Source organism: Macrobrachium rosenbergii, chromosome 19, assembly GCF_040412425.1.
Source record: "Macrobrachium rosenbergii isolate ZJJX-2024 chromosome 19, ASM4041242v1, whole genome shotgun sequence".
Classification (NCBI taxonomy): domain Eukaryota; kingdom Metazoa; phylum Arthropoda; class Malacostraca; order Decapoda; family Palaemonidae; genus Macrobrachium; species Macrobrachium rosenbergii.
In genome coordinates, this window is record NC_089759.1 from 27672096 (window position 1) to 27691519 (window position 19424).

General features: G+C 36.0%; 1 protein-coding gene across 3 annotated transcripts in view; it reads right to left on the reverse strand.

Annotated features, from left to right (window-relative positions):
• The window catches only part of Lgr1 (Leucine-rich repeat-containing G protein-coupled receptor 1), a 291303-nt gene that overhangs the window by 65813 nt on the left and 206066 nt on the right, over positions 1–19424 (reverse strand). For all 3 annotated transcript variants that reach the window (XM_067121367.1, XM_067121366.1, XM_067121368.1), the window contains 6 exons: positions 14339–14410; positions 14069–14140; positions 8751–8816; positions 8173–8241; positions 5178–5252; positions 773–983 (listed from right to left, as the gene is read on the reverse strand). In XM_067121367.1, the coding sequence (XP_066977468.1) occupies positions 773–983; positions 5178–5252; positions 8173–8241; positions 8751–8816; positions 14069–14140; positions 14339–14410 (565 nt within the window). The remainder of the gene's footprint in view (positions 1–772; positions 984–5177; positions 5253–8172; positions 8242–8750; positions 8817–14068; positions 14141–14338; positions 14411–19424) is intronic.

Genomic DNA, 19424 nt, shown 5'->3' on the forward strand with positions numbered 1-19424 from the left:
GTGTACATAAAAGGCTGAACATATGCACACACACAATATATATATATATATATATATATATATATATATATATATATATATATATATATATATATATATACATATATATATATATATATATTATATATATATATATATATATATATATATATATATATATATATATATATATATATATATATATATATATATATATATATATATTTATATATATATACTGTATATATATATATACATATATATATACACATATATATATAAATATAAATATATACATACAGTATATATATATATATATATATATATATATATATATATATATATATATACATATATATATATATATATATATATATATATATATATATATATATTTATATATTTTAAACTTGAAACATTGTTAGAATTTAATGTTTTATTAAACCCTCTCTTTTTTAAAATATAATATATATGTACATAATATATATACATACATATATATATATATATATATATATATATATATATATATATATATATTTTAAACTTGGGCATATTCAGTTAGAATTTAATGTTTTATTAAACCCTCTCTTTTTTTAAAAGTTCAGAATCGTGAGAAATTACAAATGAAATAAGTGATACATGCACTTACAGATCATCGTACAGTTTTTAACTAGTTAAAAATTGTACAATAACCTGTAAATGATCATCACAATCATTAATACAAGCAACTGTAATTACACATATCCAAGATAATGACAAAACACAGAAGAAGCATAAAGTCGAAACCTACCTGGTGGATGACGTACTGCTCCTTTTTATGCTGCTCGGGAAACTGGAAGGCGCAGCAGTGGTACGGGTAAGTCAAGTGCGCCTCCTTAATCGTTCTGAACGAGTAGACAGAAGGGAAGACCTTGAGAGTTGGAGTGTTCTCCAGTCGTAGGACTTCGAGTTCCTTCAAGCCGACCGTTGGCAGGGCTGTTATGGACGTCTCCGACAGGTCGCTGGGTTTGGTGAGAGAATACGCAGACACATGATTAAGGTCTACGCTAGTTTTACGTGTAATTGTTTTATTTCTTTTCAGCTGTAATTACCAACAGGGAGATCTGTCTAAACCAAATTTGATAACAGCAGTTGTTGAAAAACAGAATTTTTGTATTCTTAGACATTCCGGTAATTTACTACATTAGGAGTTGTTGCCCGAAAAAAAGAAAATAAAAAAAAAAGGAAATACGGAAAGGACATAATTATGAAGTGACTTACAAGAAAACAATCACTTCAAGTAAGGTGTGGATTAGGGACAACCTTAATTAGGGTTCGATTTCACAGAAAAATAAATATTTCATTCCAACAAGGACCACGTGGGAATGGAATCCGACTCAATCAATTCGTATACTTCAAGGTGTGTTGTTTTCAATGTGTATTCGGGGATTGAACCGATATTATTCTCCTTGGTGTGTAATATCGTACTGTATCTTAGTTAGGGGATGTATTATCATCGTCGCAACATTTGTTTTTCTTACCATTAATCAGGTACTGAGAAAACATGGCAGGCTTTTACAAATTATGTCAGACTCACTATTTCACCTTTGTTTAATGATTGTGCAAAATGTCATTATGATCAAACTAGAACCTGTCGCTGACCTTGTGGGTATCTCTCAAAAGATTCTTGAGGATGCACATGACCTTGCATCGATATATTCTTAAACCAATATTTGGTTACAAACTTAAACGCTCTGATCTCTTATTTCCCCGATGCCTTGTCCTGGTTCAGCCTCGTGGAAGGACTGTTACTGGTCTAAGTAAGAGTGGTTGTCGCTGGTCTAAGAAAGAGCGGAGGCCAGTAGAAATAACCTTCATGCTTTCGTATAAACTACCGAAGTGTAGCTGCGATAACTGGTAATCACCTTTGAGGGTGTGGACTCGATTTAAAGTTTTCTAAGTGTTTTACAATCGTAAATTCTCAAAGAGCCATTAAAAGCAATGGATAGAACGAATAAGAAAGGGAGAAGAGGAGGAGGAATGCAAAGATGCGAAAATTACTGAAAGACAAAATAACACAGAAGGGTACATAGAAGGATTATAGATGAAATATGATGAATAATTGTTCCATTGTTGTAGCAACTAAGCGCATGATTAACAACTGATTAAATTCTTTTATCCTGTTAGTAAAGCGTGAGTGGAGGTCATCAAAAACTATCTAACCTCAGCTCAGGAGGGAGAACTGACCCAATCACTATAATGGGTGAGTAAATATCACAATCAGGCCAGGAAATAGGTTAGCTGAAGGAAGACATGAAGTCACATACACAAGCAAATAACTGTTAATTCAAGAAAATATAGTAAAAGCTGGAAGAAGGTTTCCAGAGAGGTGCTCTCATGAAAAGAACCTGAATGATTCCCGACACTCAAGTTATAAGCATAAGCCACACCTTCCCCGACTTAACTTCACGACTGGTGATCGTTCATGTCCAGTACTTACAGTCACAAGGCACTAGCAATCACTTCCTAATATTTTGACTACAGATGACGGGAACAGGGAATCACCTAGTAGCATTGCTTTCACTTAAGACTTTCGAGCCTGAGGCAGACCCTTTGCTTACTTGTTTTTCATCTTCACTATACCATTATGGGTCGTCTTAGGTACAATCTTTCCACTGTCAAACATCCCATTACCTCCCTTCTATACTTCCTACTCCCTGAAACTCGTCTTTTCCGAGGAGCTTCGAGGAATAAGAAAGTGAAGAAGTTTCGAACAAGTTACTAGTCTTGCTAATTACAAGTGCTGAGTTTATGTATACATCATACGAAAATTTTTACGTATGTCTGGAGATCCACGAAGTTGTAGAGACAAGTGGTTCTCTCGACTGGCCTTTTCAGAGTTGAACGTTCATATCTTTGAGAAAATAAGTACCTCTGCAGTACAGTGTCGCTGCAGAGAAATAATTACGCTATCTCAGTGCTGTATCATCATCCACGATAGTGATATATGTTTACCTATTACTAGTTTTAATAATCTGTAAAAGCTATTCCTAATGTTGGACAAAAGATATTTTTCTTTAAAAGAAATCTTTTCATTTTGAACTCGTATTCATTATGTTTGAGAATTTTAGTCTCTGAAGAGACATTTGTTAATATTTCTTGTTGAAAAATCTTTGGCTTTAAAAACACCCGCCCCCTCAAAGCACCGCCCCCTCCATCCTTCCCCTTATCCTTCAGGTAGCGCTGGAAAACCAGACGGTGGGAAGAGTCATTAAAACACTGGATTCATGTTGTTTCGGTTTAAGCTCCTTAAACGTTTTAAAAGTCAACGCTGAGTTATTCTGATATGTTAAGAACGTCTGGGAAAGTGAGGCCTCAAGTAAAATAAGTAATGATGTGTAGTACGGCCGCAGGGAAGGATTACACGTGACATTCAGAAAGAAACATGATCAACAAGCTAAAATTGTTATAATTTTGAAAAATCTAGGAGAAAGAATGGCAGAAGAAATAGATTCTGACTGAAAAAAGGTAAAAACGTTTAGCATCAGATGAAGAGGTGTAAGTTGGGTAGTGTGAGAAGGTCAGTGCTAACTTACAGCGCGTGTGTGTGTGTGTGTGTGTGTGTGTGTGTGTGTGTGTGTGTGTGTGTGTGCGCGCGCGCGCGTTCAGGATGGAAAAGGAAACCACGTTATAGAGTTTAGAAAGGAGAGTACTTAGGTGGATTTAAGAATATCCTTAAAAGGAAAGACCAACGAATGGAGAGGCAAGGGAAATAAATCGTACTCAAATGGCCATATCTAAGAAGGAAGGAGGAAGATTCGATCAAAATGGCACGGAAACGAGGGAGGCGGGGGAGACTATCCCATTAAAGATGGAGAGTTAAGTGGAACATGAAATGGAGAGAAATGAGGACGAAGCATTAGGCCCTCCAGCCGTAATTAATATAGGAAAAAGGCTTTTGGGTGGAAGTCAATCACAAACTCATCAGCTACACTGATACCTTGGTTCCAAATGGTTTGGATGTTCTGAAGTTCTACTGGTTAAAGCAGAAATGACGGAAAACTTTCCTTGACTGTGTACTTGCGGTTGTCTCTGAATTTGATGTTACACACTCACTCACAGACACATTCATAACCAATAATTCGGTTCTTCTGATAAGGGATGTGGCCCCAGAAGAAAATAAGACAATAGTTACTAACATGTACATCCCTCAAGGGGTAAATCAAGTATAAACCACTGTGAAGAAAACTTACACAAAATAAATGTATCCGGACAAAAGGTTCATCATTGCACGTTTCAGCCACATAAAAGGTTCAGCAAATAATTCCTTGAGTGTGCCCCTCACTTGATGAATAATAAGTTCATTCAATTCCAACATATCTCTCACTCCATACAAGCAAAAATTTGTCCCCGTCTTTCTTTGAAAACTTTTTAATACCAGTTTTCCACCAATGAATCATTTTCCATTCCCTCCACGTAACCAAAGCACCTCAAAACACCGAGCACAGACACAAAGATTACCTCAGACGCTTTCATTTTGACTCAATTCCATTCCTGGGTCATATAAACGAATATCTCCTACCGAAATCAATTTTACCAGTAGTGGAATAACAAACATGCAGGCTATACCGTTACATGATCCTTGCGTCTTGGCCCGCATTTCTCAGCCACTCCTTGCTCCTCCCAAACATGTCCACCTTGCCATTCTACTATGGTTATAACAGGTGCCGCAATATGCAGCTCTCTCTCATGAAACACATAAACTATTGCACACTCGTTATCATCTGAACCACATCAAAGTCCATTCAAAACTACGTGAATACCTTTTGTACTTTCTCCAACTTTTTGCAACATCAGCACAGGATATGGGACTGCATACCCCTTGCCCCTGGCCATGCAGTGACTTTCGGATAAAAAGTGAAAAAATGTTGCTGCTTTATTTCCCAGCATCATACAGGGATAAATTACGATTGCCATTGGCCTGAAGGGAAGAGGTTCAAACCCCATTTAATGGGCAATTCCTGTATGTATATAGAAAGTAACAGAGATAGGGGCAGTGAGCTGGATGTGGGGTGGGGATTTTTCTCTGCACTCACCTTTCATAAAATACATTGACATTGGTGTTTTATGAGTGTACTCTAAACTTCTTAATTTTAAACTCTAGTGATAACTGCCCTGCCATATTTACGTGTGACAGAAGTTCTTTCAACACTTACAGAGTCCTTAAGCTTCCAATGCCTTCAAAAGCATCCGGATGAAGATAGGTCAGTTCCTGGTTTCCCTTGAGGCTTCTGAAAAGAAAAATAATTTGATAAGCTATATCTTGACAATGATACTTTAACACTCACGCAATATATATATATATATATATATATATATATATATATATATATATATATATATATATATATATATATATATATATATATATATATATATAGAGAGAGAGAGAGAGAGAGAGAGAGAGAGAGAGAGAGATCCGAGTGTGTGTGTGTGCGTGCACGCTTGTAATTGCAGAAGCTCAAGATGTTAGGACGAAAAGTACCACAGACAAAATGAAACCCAGGCTTTATAACCTTATCGGTTTCGCCTTCTTTAGTTAAGACATCTTCAAGAGGACTGTTATATGCTGGTATAAATCTGCATTATATATGCTATGGTGACAGTACAAATGAAATTAGATCTGGTTTTTCACATGCAGATGGGTTCGCAAGTTTCTTATCAAGACCAGGCAAACATGCTCTCCTTACAATATATGCCTTTTACATATTTCTTTTCAAATAAATAGATCAAGTTCATACACTCCTACATTGACATTCATATTATATTCTAACACATGCTTTCTTTTGTAACAGTGGGCTTAACTGTCTCTCCAACTTAGTATTGGAGTAAACCAGAACCTTAGCAACTGTAAAACAGATATTATAATGGTTTCTGTTCTTTTTTTCTCGAGATTTTCTAGTTTTACTATTATGGAAAAGTGTAGGTAATTAACCATGTAATTCATAGGCAGAGGATAACAGCGCAATTGTCCTTCATGTCAGTGAAAACAGGTACGCTGAAAAGCTGGGTTATTCAATGATGGGAAGCAATGTCATCAAAACCAGTTTCATACAAGAAAGTTTTTGATGCAATGGGAATAAGGTATCAGAATGTATAAACTCGATCCATTTTTTTTTTCAAAAGAAATATGTAAAATACATATATTTTAAGGAGTTTGTATAACCCCACTGAAATGCGCGAAACAAACAAGATAAGCTAATGGCGTACTCACCTCGGTTACAAATGAGGTTAGAGTTCCTCCTCTTTCCAGCCATAAATATCTTTTCAGGCGTCTGTGTGTTCGTTTGCAATGTTGCAGAGCATATATTATGCAAATTTCTACCAAAAAGTGTCAGTCCTCTTATATGCCCATTAACAATATGAGGAAAAATCAGGTGTGTATGTATTTATGTACTATGTATGTATGTGTGTGTGTGTGTATGTATATATATATATATATATATATATATATATATATATATATATATATATATATATATATATATATATATATATATATATATATATATATATATATATATATATATACTTTTGACTTATTCTCTCTCTCTCTCTCTCTCTCTCTCTCTCTCTCTCTCTCTCTCTCTCTCTCTCTCTCTCTCTCTCTCTCTCTATATATATATATATATATATATATATATATATATATATATATATATATATATATATATATATATATATATATATATATATATATATGAAGGGGGTTGCAGTGAACAGGCCCCAGGCAACACTCGCCTGGTGGAGGAAGACCTGTGTCGATTTCCCCGTCAATCGTGAATCATTCAAGAACAAAAATCTGAGTCCAAATGAAAATGAATTAAAGTAGGTATTTATAGAAATAATAGTTCCACTTTGAGTGGAATACCATTTTTTTTTGTACCACAATACTATTTCAGGATACATCAAATTACCAGTTATTTTCGAGTGCCTTTTCCTTCCAGCTCATATAATTTGCCACAACGAATTTCTAGGAAATTTAGTGCCAGATTTGTGATTAAGCTAAAAGATTGATATTTAGTTTTAGTCACAAATCTGGCACTAAATTGCCTAGAAATTCATTGAGGAAAATTACATGAGCCGGAAGAAAAAGGCTTTCGAAAATAACTGATAATTTGATGTACCCTGAAACAGCATTGCGCTACAAAGAAGAAAATGGTATTCCATTCAGAGTGGAACTATTATTTCTAGAAATACCTCCTCCAATTCATTTTCATTTGGACTCAGATTTTTGTACTTGAATGGTTCACGATTGACGGGGAAATCGTCACAGGTCTCTCTTCACCAGTCGAGTGTAGCCCGGGGCCTCTTTCACTGCAACCCCCTCCATTCACGAATGGCCAATCAAAGCCCATTCACTTCTCCTCGGCTAATCCTATTCATATCCTCCTTTGATGCGGCAGCATTTGAATCCAGATTTGCCATTTCAATTAGAGTCATGACTCGTAAAGGCCCCAAGTTAACCTACCACGATCATTTCATTTCCTTGCGCATGGAGAAAAATTCGGTTTTCTCTGATGGCATTCAGTTCTGCGCCCGACGGGATTTCAGAGCTTTTAGGATTCATGGAGGTGCCGCTATTTTTAGTACCGGCTGGGACTTAAAAGTTACGCTTAAAGGGAACGTTTGAACAAACATATGGTCTAGCTACTTTTTAAATAATCATCGTCGTATCAGAAAGTGAAGCAGCTATTGAATCCCTTTAATCTAAAAAATACTGATAATTACAAAATATCGAAAATTCAGTGCTTTTTGTTTTTTTGACCCAATCATCGTTGTCGCGTTTTCTCCAAAATGCGTCCGTTCTCTAACATGCGCATTAACAAAATGAATAGACATATCGTCTGGCTACTTTTTAAACAATCAATCATTGTATCAGTAAGGGAATAAGTTATTGAATTCCGCCAATAAAAAATATATATTGGTAATTACAAAGAATCGAAAATTCATTACCATTTTTTTTTCCAATATTCTCTGTCGCGTTTTCTCTAACTCATTTATTCATTCATTCACTCACAACAATGCCGAGGAAGCCAACGCGGTGAGTAAGTGAATGAGGGATCGAGAGGAAACGAAGAAGTACCGAAAACGACTCCGAAACCCTACCTAGTCGCGGGAAATGATGGAACATCTTGTTTTCACACTTACAGTTTTCCAATATACGAGCCCGAAAAGGCCTCTCTTTCCACTTGCTGGATGTGGTTATACCCGAGCGACCTGTAAAACAAACAAATGAAGTCTTTAGAAATGGTTTCGCAGTCGGTTCAATAATATAACAATGATGGTTATGTTGCATGCGTAATATAAAACTTTTAAAAATCAATTAAAATATATATATTTCTTAATAACGTAAGTACATGAGAGAGAGAGAGAGAGAGAGAGAGAGAGAGAGAGAGAGAGAGAGAGAGAGAGAGAGAGAGAGAGGGGGGGGGGAGAAGAGTGTGTGTGCGGGGAGGGGGAAGGAGATTGGTTAATCAACGTTGAATATCTCGACACACTGCATAATAAATTTAAAAAAAGAGGAATAATACAAGCGACGAAATATGAGGGCACTGGAAAATATTTATATAAGGTTGTAAAATGACATGGTGTCCTACTGTACCTTAATGCCCCATACCTCACCAAAATGACAAACTACTTAATGGGAAAAAAAAACTGTCAGTAACCACAAGGTAGCTCCTCAATAAACAAAACAAAAAATGGAATGTACAAGATTTTATACTTACAACTCCTCTACTCGAACCTGTAGGGACCGGCTGTGAATCTTCTGAATCCTGTTACTGTCCAGCTCACTGAGGAGAAAAAATAAAATTACTCTGATTAATCAAAATTTATGCTATGCACTGCAATTACTTTTCGTGTACAAAACGTGTTTTTATGATTATATGTCACTTAAGAGTATGTGACGATAAATGTAGCCGACTCCAAAGGGATAAGAATAAAAAAAAAAGAATTTGCCGAGCGTTTTCGTGTTCTATCGACATATTTTCTAGGCACAATGGTACATTGCACCTATGAAATGTGTTGACATAACACGAAAACGTTCGATACGGTCTTTTATTTTATTCCTGTGGCCCTGGTCATAAACATATTTTACTAAATTAGACTTTCCACTGTTATCCGGTGTTTTCAACTCAAACCCTAGAAAAATCAAAACCCCCTTGAAAGTAATAATTTGGTTAAATCTTCCTGCACACTCTCCTGACCCCAACACGTATTGAACTGCTCCTGATCCCTATCCAAACAGGTTCATTTCGCATTTGGGGATAGCAGATAACTTCAACAAGACTAGTATCATCTGCATACTGTGCTCAAATCTTTTTTGGACCAACAATCATGCCACCGGTAAAGACAAAATAATAACAAAGGCCCCAAAAGCATTACCCGAAACTGCTCATGAGATCAAGCACCGGGTTTCCGACACCTAAGTTTCCAGTTTAAGTCCATCCCTTCTTCCCCCTCCCCTCCTTTTCCATTTCTCATGTTCTTCGGAACTGGGCTAGAAAAGCGTATCGGATTACACGGCCCAATGGCTTTTCTACTTAAAAAAATAAATAGCCTTATAAATAATGCACCCAACTGTCACTGACAGATATTTGTCCCCACAGAATAGTCATTTCACCGACTTTTGGAGACATCCACTGTCTACGAAGATCTATCGCAATGTTGACTCAAGCACTAAAATAGGCATCTGGCAGTTAGTTGACTATGCAGGTTACATTTAGGGACTCAACATCACACCTTCCCTCCTGGCCCCTTTCACTTTCTCGTTTTCTTCGAACTTGGTTATTAAGTTACCCTTTCTGTCGGTCTCCTCATACAATAAAAAAAAAACCTTTTCTTTCAGCAATATATTAAAAAATGAGAAGGCATCTGCATATCCATTAATGTGTTGTTAAAGAGATTACAGAGAAGGGAAAGCTTCCTAAACCCTCCATATCTAAATTATATATATATATATATATATATATATATATATATATATATATATATATATATATATATATATATATATATATATATATATATATATATATATATATATATAGTGTTGACAACAAACCTTAGGAGAGGTGGCTCCAGGAGGCATCATCTCTCTCTCTCTTATATATATATATATATATATATATATATATATATATATATATATATATATATATATATATATATATATATATATACTTTTACATCACTGTACCTAAACCAATGGCCCAAAATCGAATCCTGGCCGGAGCTGATGCACAAGAATTATAACCCTCCCTCGGGTCTAAGGTATAGTGAATTCGATATTTAATGATTTTTCTGGCTTCATATTTGTTAATATACGACAGCTATACTTGTATAAACGACAAAAATTTACACAAACTTACACGCGTGAACACACACACACACATATATATATATATATATATATATATATATATATATATATATATATATATATATATATATATATATATATATATATATATATGTGTGTGTGTGTGTGTGTGTGTGTGTGTGTGTGTGTAAGTGGCGAAAGAGAAAGACAGAGAGTGGGGAATGTATATTTCTGTTCACGAGACCAAGGAGGAGATTCGGAGAAAGGTCAAGAAGGAAGGAAACAAGATTTGGGAAGGGTAAAATCCTTAGCATATAATGAGCTCACGGGACAAAAGTGGTCTGAAGGGGGTCATTAAAAAATGAAGGAAAAAGAGGCGAAAAGAATAGAAGAAACTCCCACCCAAGGACCGCGCTCGAAATAGGGACGCAGGTACGTGAAGTACTATCGACTTACGTCCGTTTCTCCGTTTCTCACTACTCCTCCAGAAATGACCGACACGTGCGCACGTGAGTATATATTTTGTTCGTTGGAACTCCCCAGCTTTCGATCTTCTGGTATATCTGGGTACTTTTTCCACTGAAGTCCTTGAAAGTTCCGAGCAGGAAGGGAAGGCAGAACTCCCTTCCTGCTAAAAAGGCTCGAACCCCTGTTAGGAGAGAAGTGCGTCCGGCTTTCAATCCACTGCACCACATTTTATTTCTACTTCGAATTTCGGAGAACTTCAGCAGAAATCGTAACAAAATAGATTATAAAATCGAGAAGTAAAGCCTTTACTGTACATCAGCCGTGTTTCCATAGAAATGGAAAATGTGACCAGTGGACTTTCTGTTTCATTTTTTAATTGTGTCGCCCTTGGCAAGAAACTAATTTTCTTCTTATGAATATGCAGAGTCTCTATAATGTTCCTGCACTAATTATATGAGAAATTAATGAAAAATTGCAGGCAAGGTTGTCATTATGTCATTGCTCGATTTCAGACCATGATTAACATGTAAACTGTCCTTATTTGCGCAGACTATGGTCTACAAATAAAACTTTCGCATTTTAGCTGAAGTAACAATCATTATTATAGATTATGCCCGATTGATTGCTGATTTGTTTCGTGTCTGTGAAACTCCCGATAAACAGACATACGAACAGACAGAGAAAAAGCCTTTCATTTCCAGAAGGTACGATCGGTCAGGTTCCTCATAAAGAATTGAGCTTGGTCTGAGGGCCCCACACTATTTTGTGTGATCGGGAGAGCTTATATCTAATACGCAGTAGCCGAACAAAATTTATGGAAGCCTCCATGGTCGTGACTCACTTCTCAATAGCGCTCAAATCAAAAAAAAGTTTTCCTTTTTCAACTCTGCCCTCCTAGTGGATGTCGTCTTGGTTCCGGTATCTGAAGAATAAGTCGCACATCCTAATGATAAGAAATGTTAGTTTTCTCAGAACTTCTGACAATCACTACTGCATAAATGTAAGGAAAAAATTGCTACCCTTCGAAAGGCTTTGTTCGTTTTGGGGGGGGATAAATATATTTTTTGTCTCGTGCGGTAAGGGCTCACGTGGGATCTTTGTTACGGCTTAGCTAACCCGTTTATTCGTGGGTGGCAGTCCCATTAACGTTGACACTGAAAGGGTACCGTACTACATTGGATAATACATAAGGACTTTTACTCCGCTCTTTTCCTTGTTTCCTTTTATTTCCTCCCGATGGTTTTCCTTTATTTCCATTTTGCTGTTCTGGTTCCCTATGTACAAACGGCTTTAACATTTATCCTTATTCCCCTCGCCGCTTATTTATGTGTTTTGTCCTCTTTTCTCCTTTCTTTTTCCTTTTCTTTTTAGGATATTCCTCCGCGTGAGTTGGTGCAGAGGTAAAAATACATTGTCCGCAAAAACTGGAAAAGAGAAGTTATTTCTGGGAAGGAAGCTTAAATGTAAAATCAGTTTGTTTCCAGTAACCTTGTGGTTATCAGAACTCAGGAGTCAAAAGAGAGCAGCGCTGATGTTAGGTATAGGAGTATTGCTATCCTCTATGAAGTGCCTACCCAAATTATTTTGTTCGATTGTAGTGTAATACATAAAAAGCTTAAATGGAAAAAAAAAAAGTTGGCTAAGAAGGCATTTGAAGAAAAAATTGTAAATACGAGATTGAGGGATATGCGATAAATGACAAATTAATTGGGAAAGAAAGGCACTGAGGATTTTGTGGTTGAGGAAGTGAGGAAGAATATCGAAGGAGTTAAAGGCTGGAAGGTATGAAGAGAATTTTGTTTAGGCTAAATCTAGTGAAAGTTTTCGGTGCGGAAGTGAAAGCTTTCAGAACGGTAGTGGGGTTTCTCCGTATAGAGATAATGTTTCCTGTGCGGAACTGAAAGTTCTCAGTAAAACTCCTCTGTGCAAAAGTGAAGCTCAAGTGTACAAAGAAATCAAAACAGGAAAAGTGGAAGCTCATGAATTTAACTGCCATTCGAGAGTATGTGGAGCAAACACAGCTATAAAACTATGGGGAAGGAAAGGAAATAAATTTTCAACATTTAGAGAAGGGGCGTGCCTATGGAAAATGGTATTATTAAGAGTTTAAGAGACAAAAAAAAAGGTAAAAAATGAGCCGAAATTTCTTTGGTGCAATCGAGTTTTCTGTACAGCGTATCATCAAAGCCACCGAAAATGTATCTCTCTTGGTGGTCTCGGTATAATGCCAGAAGCACGATAATGGCTAACTTTAACCCTACATAAAATAAAAGCTACTGAGGATAGAGGGGCTGCAATTTGGTATGTTTGATGATTAGGGGGTGGATGATCAACATATCAATTTGTAGCCCTCTAGCCTCAGTAGTTTCTAAGATCTGAGGGCGGACAGAAAAAGTGCGGACACAAAAAAGTGCGGACGGACAGACAAAGCCGGCACAATTGCTTTCTTTTACAGAAAACTAAAAAGGGGGTTGATGGGGGGGGGACATATTTTAGATGGTTCTGGGATGGTGAGTGTGTGAATGAGGCATTGAACAATACTATGATAAAATTCCAGCGAATAAATACAGTATATTCGTGTATATTTCTACCGAAAACACTGAAACTGAGCATAAAGATTTTTCAGCTAACAAAAGACAAACCTATATATCCCATGAACTGCTATTCTAAGGCTAACAAGGGAAGATATCAACTTGATTTTTAAAAACCATAAAAAACTGAGATGAAAAAAAACGAAAAACCATAAGCGACTGAGATGAAACAAAGAGAGAGAGAGAGAGAGAGAGAGAGAGAGAGAGAGAGAGAGAGAAAGAGAGAGAGAGATATTAATGTACCACTATATTTATGCGGCATCGACATACAGCTGATCAAGCCTGTATACATTGTGGATTAACTATGTCTCTGAACGCCAGGTATATTTATGGCACAAAGACTCGGTCCCTAATCCAGCTGTTGGAAAATGGTAATTTTTTAACAACAAAAAACAATGAAGGTTACAACCTAATAATACCCTTTTCTAGCCCAGGCCCAAAGAACACAAAAAAATGAAGAAGGGTGAACTTAAGGGAAGAAAGCTCGAGATGACAGTTAGGAACGACGGAAGTAGAAAATAAATGGATGGCTGTGTAATCCTATGATTATCGATTTCTTCGATAGTTCTTTCAGATGCCATGGATTTATGATAGAGAACATGTAAAGAAACCACTTTGCGAATTGGCACCCAAAGTCCATTCGTATGTGCGAGGTTTTACTTACATCATGTGAAGTATCTCATTACTGTTGAACCGTAGATTAGGAACTGCTTCTAGGCCAGAACTCACAATCCTCCTGGAAATTTAAGGAATATTATTGTTGCATACGAACTACATAAATATCATAAATTGAAACATATTGTCACAATGTCCTTCGGTGTGAAATGACTCAGACATAGTTTACAATAATTTCTTCATTATTCTACATTATTTTCATCCATAATGAAATCTGTACCTAACGAAGATGTACAGACCACATGACAGGTATACTTACAAACTTCTCAGTTTGTCCTCAGTAAAGGTGAGATTTCTGATGAACTTCAATTTCGGAGCCGAGTAAATGTATCTGGAAAAAGAAAGGAAAGGGAACACCTTTCAACACAAATATCCAGCACCACTGAAGCGAACCTTATTGACAACGGAACAGTCGTCTCTGGAAAATCACGGAATGGCGTTCTCACAGAATTTGCTTAAAGGCTTAACAGCAGACTTAGTATTTTCTTATACTTTTTCTTTTGTTTTTTAGCAGATTGGTTTTACTATAAGTAAGAATTTTTACATTCATCAAAAGAATATGAAATAGGACATTATCATATAAAACGATATGACGAGTAGGTGAGGGCAAAGTTTTAAAACTTTAATTTTGTTGGTCTAGATTGGAGGCCCCGTTGCGAGAACTTTTCTTCATAGATTATAACCTTTTTACGAGTAAATGGAGTTATTGTTTGTTCCCGAGAGAAGGGTGGCCTACATAATAGGAGGGAACAAGAGTCAGTGATTCTGTTCTTAGAATTTTTTCCCTCAACAATTTAGTGTCATGCTGCTATTGATCCTATTATTATTATTATTATTATTATTATTATTATTATTATTATTATTATTATTATTATTATTATTTAGTAGTAGTAGTAGTAGTAGTAGTAGTAGTGAAAAAGCACGACACTCTTGGGTAAAATTCACTGGAATTACTTTACACCTTACACATTTCCCAATACCGTTAATTATCACTAAACATTTTTAGCTCCCAGGCAACGTAGGAGTTAAAAATCAAGTTAAAACTTATATCGGTATGATTCTCATTTTTTGACCACTCCAACAGTACCATACTTCTGTATTTCGGATTTACACTTTAGGAAGGATTTAACGAATGTACCGACACACGGATACGATCTTTTTACTTTTAGCAGAGATTACTGTTATCATTATTGTTTATTATTATTATTATTACTTCTCTAACAACTAATCTGCGCAACTTCGGTACTATAAGTTATGAAAACTATCTTCACGGTTTTGAACTGACCGCCAGATTCATAGGCTGCTCTTAATCTATGACCACGACGAATGCCAGTTGAAAGTTTGTGTTTGATGGAGTTCTCAGTAACAGTGGACCTATCAGGTCTGGTGTTCCACAAGGTAGGTTCCGAAACCTTTGTTGTTTTTGGTATTTACAAACGGCATAAAAATAAGGCAGCACAGGATTTAGCTAATGCCACCCTTTCTACTAATATTTTCTTTCCCTCGATACGTGAAATTATGAACGATCAATCAATGGGATTAGAGTCTGAATTCTTGCAAAATCAAGATTTTTCTGGCAGATCTCGTACCACCTTCCCACTCCAAGGGCTGCGCATGCGTAGCCCTGTATTTGAGTATTCTGAATGATCGGCAATACTTAGTGCTACCATCATCTCTAAACTTCTGTCTTCGCCGAAAGTCTGCCAAGACAACTTTATATTGCTCTTAAGATTTCCTGTACCTGCAGAGATGATGATGTCTGTCACCTGATTCAGATCCTAGTCCGGTCAGGGATGGATCTTTTTTTTACGTGTTGGATACCAGTAGTATCCCACGTACTTTATCTCCTCGATAAAATGGTTGGTACTTAGCGGACTCATTTCCCCTGAATGTACATATGATTTAGATTCAAGAACACAGTCAGAAGATATCCTATTTGGCCAACTTCTATAAACTTCACTTTAACCGAGAATTTCCACGATAATCTAAGCTTCTTTTCCTTACATTTAGGGCAACCTATTCGCTTAGCCTAGCATCAACATTCACAGCTGTTGACGTGCTGCGACGCTAACAACTTCCTTTCGTTTTGTGGCTATGGAAGAGTCTTCCCTATAGCTTTATGGTTAGTGTTGAATATGACTGTGTAATGTGTGTTCCACTACTCTTCATCAGTACCCTTTTATCACTTTCAGATATCCCAAGGTGTGTTTGTAATGGTTCTATTTTTCATCCTTAATTGTTTGCATTATATTTACATTGATTTCTAATATTTCTAAGTTATAAACGGTACGCCTTTACTTTTATTCATATATTTCTTGTTTACGTTACATTCCAAGCTGCTTTTACAGGGGTTCGATTTTTCTTTAATATATTCAAACTCACGTCTTTATTTTTTTCTGGTATTATGATCTCTTATGTTTGGACCTCTTTTATTTTGCCACTTTACAACCGTTTAATTTTTCCTTAATAATTATAGTCAGTCATTACTTTTTCATATTTCTTTATACCATGTGAAGTATTATCTTTTACCTCCCTTTCCTTACGAATCTACGAGGAACTACACCCAAAATACAAATTTCCATCAGAAACAGCTGATAGCACGTCTCCCACCAGCTCAGTTTTCACCTGACATTTTCATTTAAATAAGGAAAAAAACTCAGACGTCACTCGCGAGAAGAGACAGTGTTTCACGTAAAATACAATGTCTTACGTAAAGTTCAATGTCTTCTGTCAAATACAATGTCTCCTGGAAAATACGATGTCTCTCGTGAAGCAGACCTTTTTTGCCTGTCTGTCACCCATGACAGCGCAGGTAATGACTAACAGCAAGTTTTTGTATCTTTTGAGTTAATGAAAAGCATTAAGAGTATGCGTTGCATTGGTTACATGAGCCTTTTACTTGGGAAAAAACCTTTTTAAAGGAATTAAACTAACATGAAAACGAAACAAAATTAATATTAAGTGTATTTAGCCTGTTTCTTCTGTCTGTTAAAATACCTTATTAATTTTCAGAGAGTAGCTATAAATGAACTCCTAATTGTTTTTATTAATTTTGTTTTTATTTGATTTTATATATCCATTTTTGATAGAGTTACAATCAACGAAATTTTCAGAAGTATTTTAATATTTTGTCATCAAGAACATTTCGTTAATTTACACAAAAGGCACCGCCCCCCCCCAAAAAAAAAGTGACTCAGCGTTTGCGCAAGCCATCAATGAGCAACGAGACCCGAAAAAATGTTTCCGACCTCAAGTTAAATCGTCCCTGGTACGTTCCGCCTCTGCTAACTTTTTAAGGGAATCTCATGAGGAAGAAAAACACGGACTCGAATAAGCTCGCACGGGAATGTCATAAAAAAGAGGGGAAAAACCTACGAATCTCACTCTGTGCAAATAAGTGAATCTGTGTCAACTTTCAGTGCCAATATGTAGGAGGAAACGCGATAGAAAATCTATTGATCTACTGGAGTCCACGCGCCACTACTCATTTGGTTATGGATTTATGCAATCCAATCTTTTATAAAATTGGATAAAAAAAAAAAATTCGCCCCGGGATCATCCAAGAAAAAAGATACGGCGATGTACGTTATATATTTCATTTCCAATTTGTGAGTGTCCTAAAAAATATGTAGGTAGCCTTTTTTTTTATATTCTTTCGTCTTTTACCTCAAAAATACATTAATGAAATTAAGATTTCATATATTAGACCATTAATAATTTTGGAAGTATAACTGCATTACATATTTTCAACATTTTCCAGTTTAGTTCTAACGACTGACTAATTTTTCATCAAATAATAATTTGAAATATAATATGAAGCAATGTATCTCAAAAATGAGAGGATTGCGAATAATTACAAAAAAAAACTCATCACATTTTCAAAGATTTTCGATATATAATTCATGGTAAACTATTTAAAAATCTTTTCTTATATTTTTAAAACTTTAGTGATTTTTACTATAGTTATCAGCAACACTAAAATATGGTATAAAGAATTTATGAAGTGAATAAAAATACAACTGGTCAGGTAATAGACCCGGAGATGAAAGCATCTTTGAGGCTTTAAAACTTATTTTATAGCAGGTTTTTTTTTTTTTTTTTAGTCTTCCAGTGTGCGTTAAAGATTCATTCATTTTTGCTCTGCCATTTTAAAAACTACTTGGAGAATATGTTGGAAAATATGCCAAGTGAATATAAATATAGCTCAAAAGCTAGAAGACCAGAAAAATTTGGGAGTGAAAGTTTTTCATCCCTGAAAAAAACCAGCTGCCACATAAATCTGTTCCCTAATCATCCTAACGACTTCAGCGAGAAGAGAAGAAGAAGAAGAAACGCGGTAATCTCCCTTAATCTACCTTTGGAACACCTGAGACGAAATGGATGGCGACGACGGGCCACCTCACGTTTTGGAATTAAATACAATTACTGCCATCGGTGTATTTCAAGTTGAAATTGAGACTGAGTTGTTTAGCGGGATTTGGAGGACTTAATGTACAATTAGAAAAAATTATAGAAATAATAATAACTGTCATAAAAAAAAGAGGAAAATGGTGAGAGGGAAAGAGAAGCGTAGGGAGGGGTTAGTGGGTGGAGGCGCAAGGAGGAGGAAGGAGGACATGGAGAGGATTATTTGGTGGGGGGGGGAGCCTAAACGCCATCACTTCTCACAAATTAATAGTTTCATATACATTCTTAAAGCTCACCGTAATGTATTGAGTTAATCCCAGAGACTAAAATTTGCTTCCCAGTTTGCTCTGATATTCAATCAATGGCACGAAATCCCAAGCAAAACATAAATTTCTATTTACATATCATACAAACACTCCTCGCCCATCACCTGTTTATTCAGCAACCAATGACAGCAACCTTTTCTTTCGTCCCATCTGTGTGAACTTACAAAACGGTACCGCGAAGAGAAGATGAAATCATTTCGTCTGAATTTCTGGAATTCTAATTAGAATATTCTCCTTGTGAAAAATATCGCGCGATCTCCCAAAACAGTTTCGGGGGGAATGTCAAAGGTCATGTGATTTCGGGGAATCGCTGTTCAGAAAAGGGTGGAGGGGAAGGAGTGAAACTGACAAGGAAAACTTAGATGCGAATGAAAATAATAAGAGGGGAAGGGAGGATGAACAAATCATTAATGAAAACAATTGTGATCTTAGGTGTAAGTGTGAGCGAGTAGACTCAAAACTAGAAAACGAACAGTATTGTTGACAATAGGGTAAAAAAAAAAATGACGTTAAGATAATCTAAAAGGAAAGGAACAAGATTTAAGAATAAAAAGCCTAATTTTGAAGACCGATCTATCATTGTCTTTTTTCTCCGCCTGGAGGCGTCTTGTT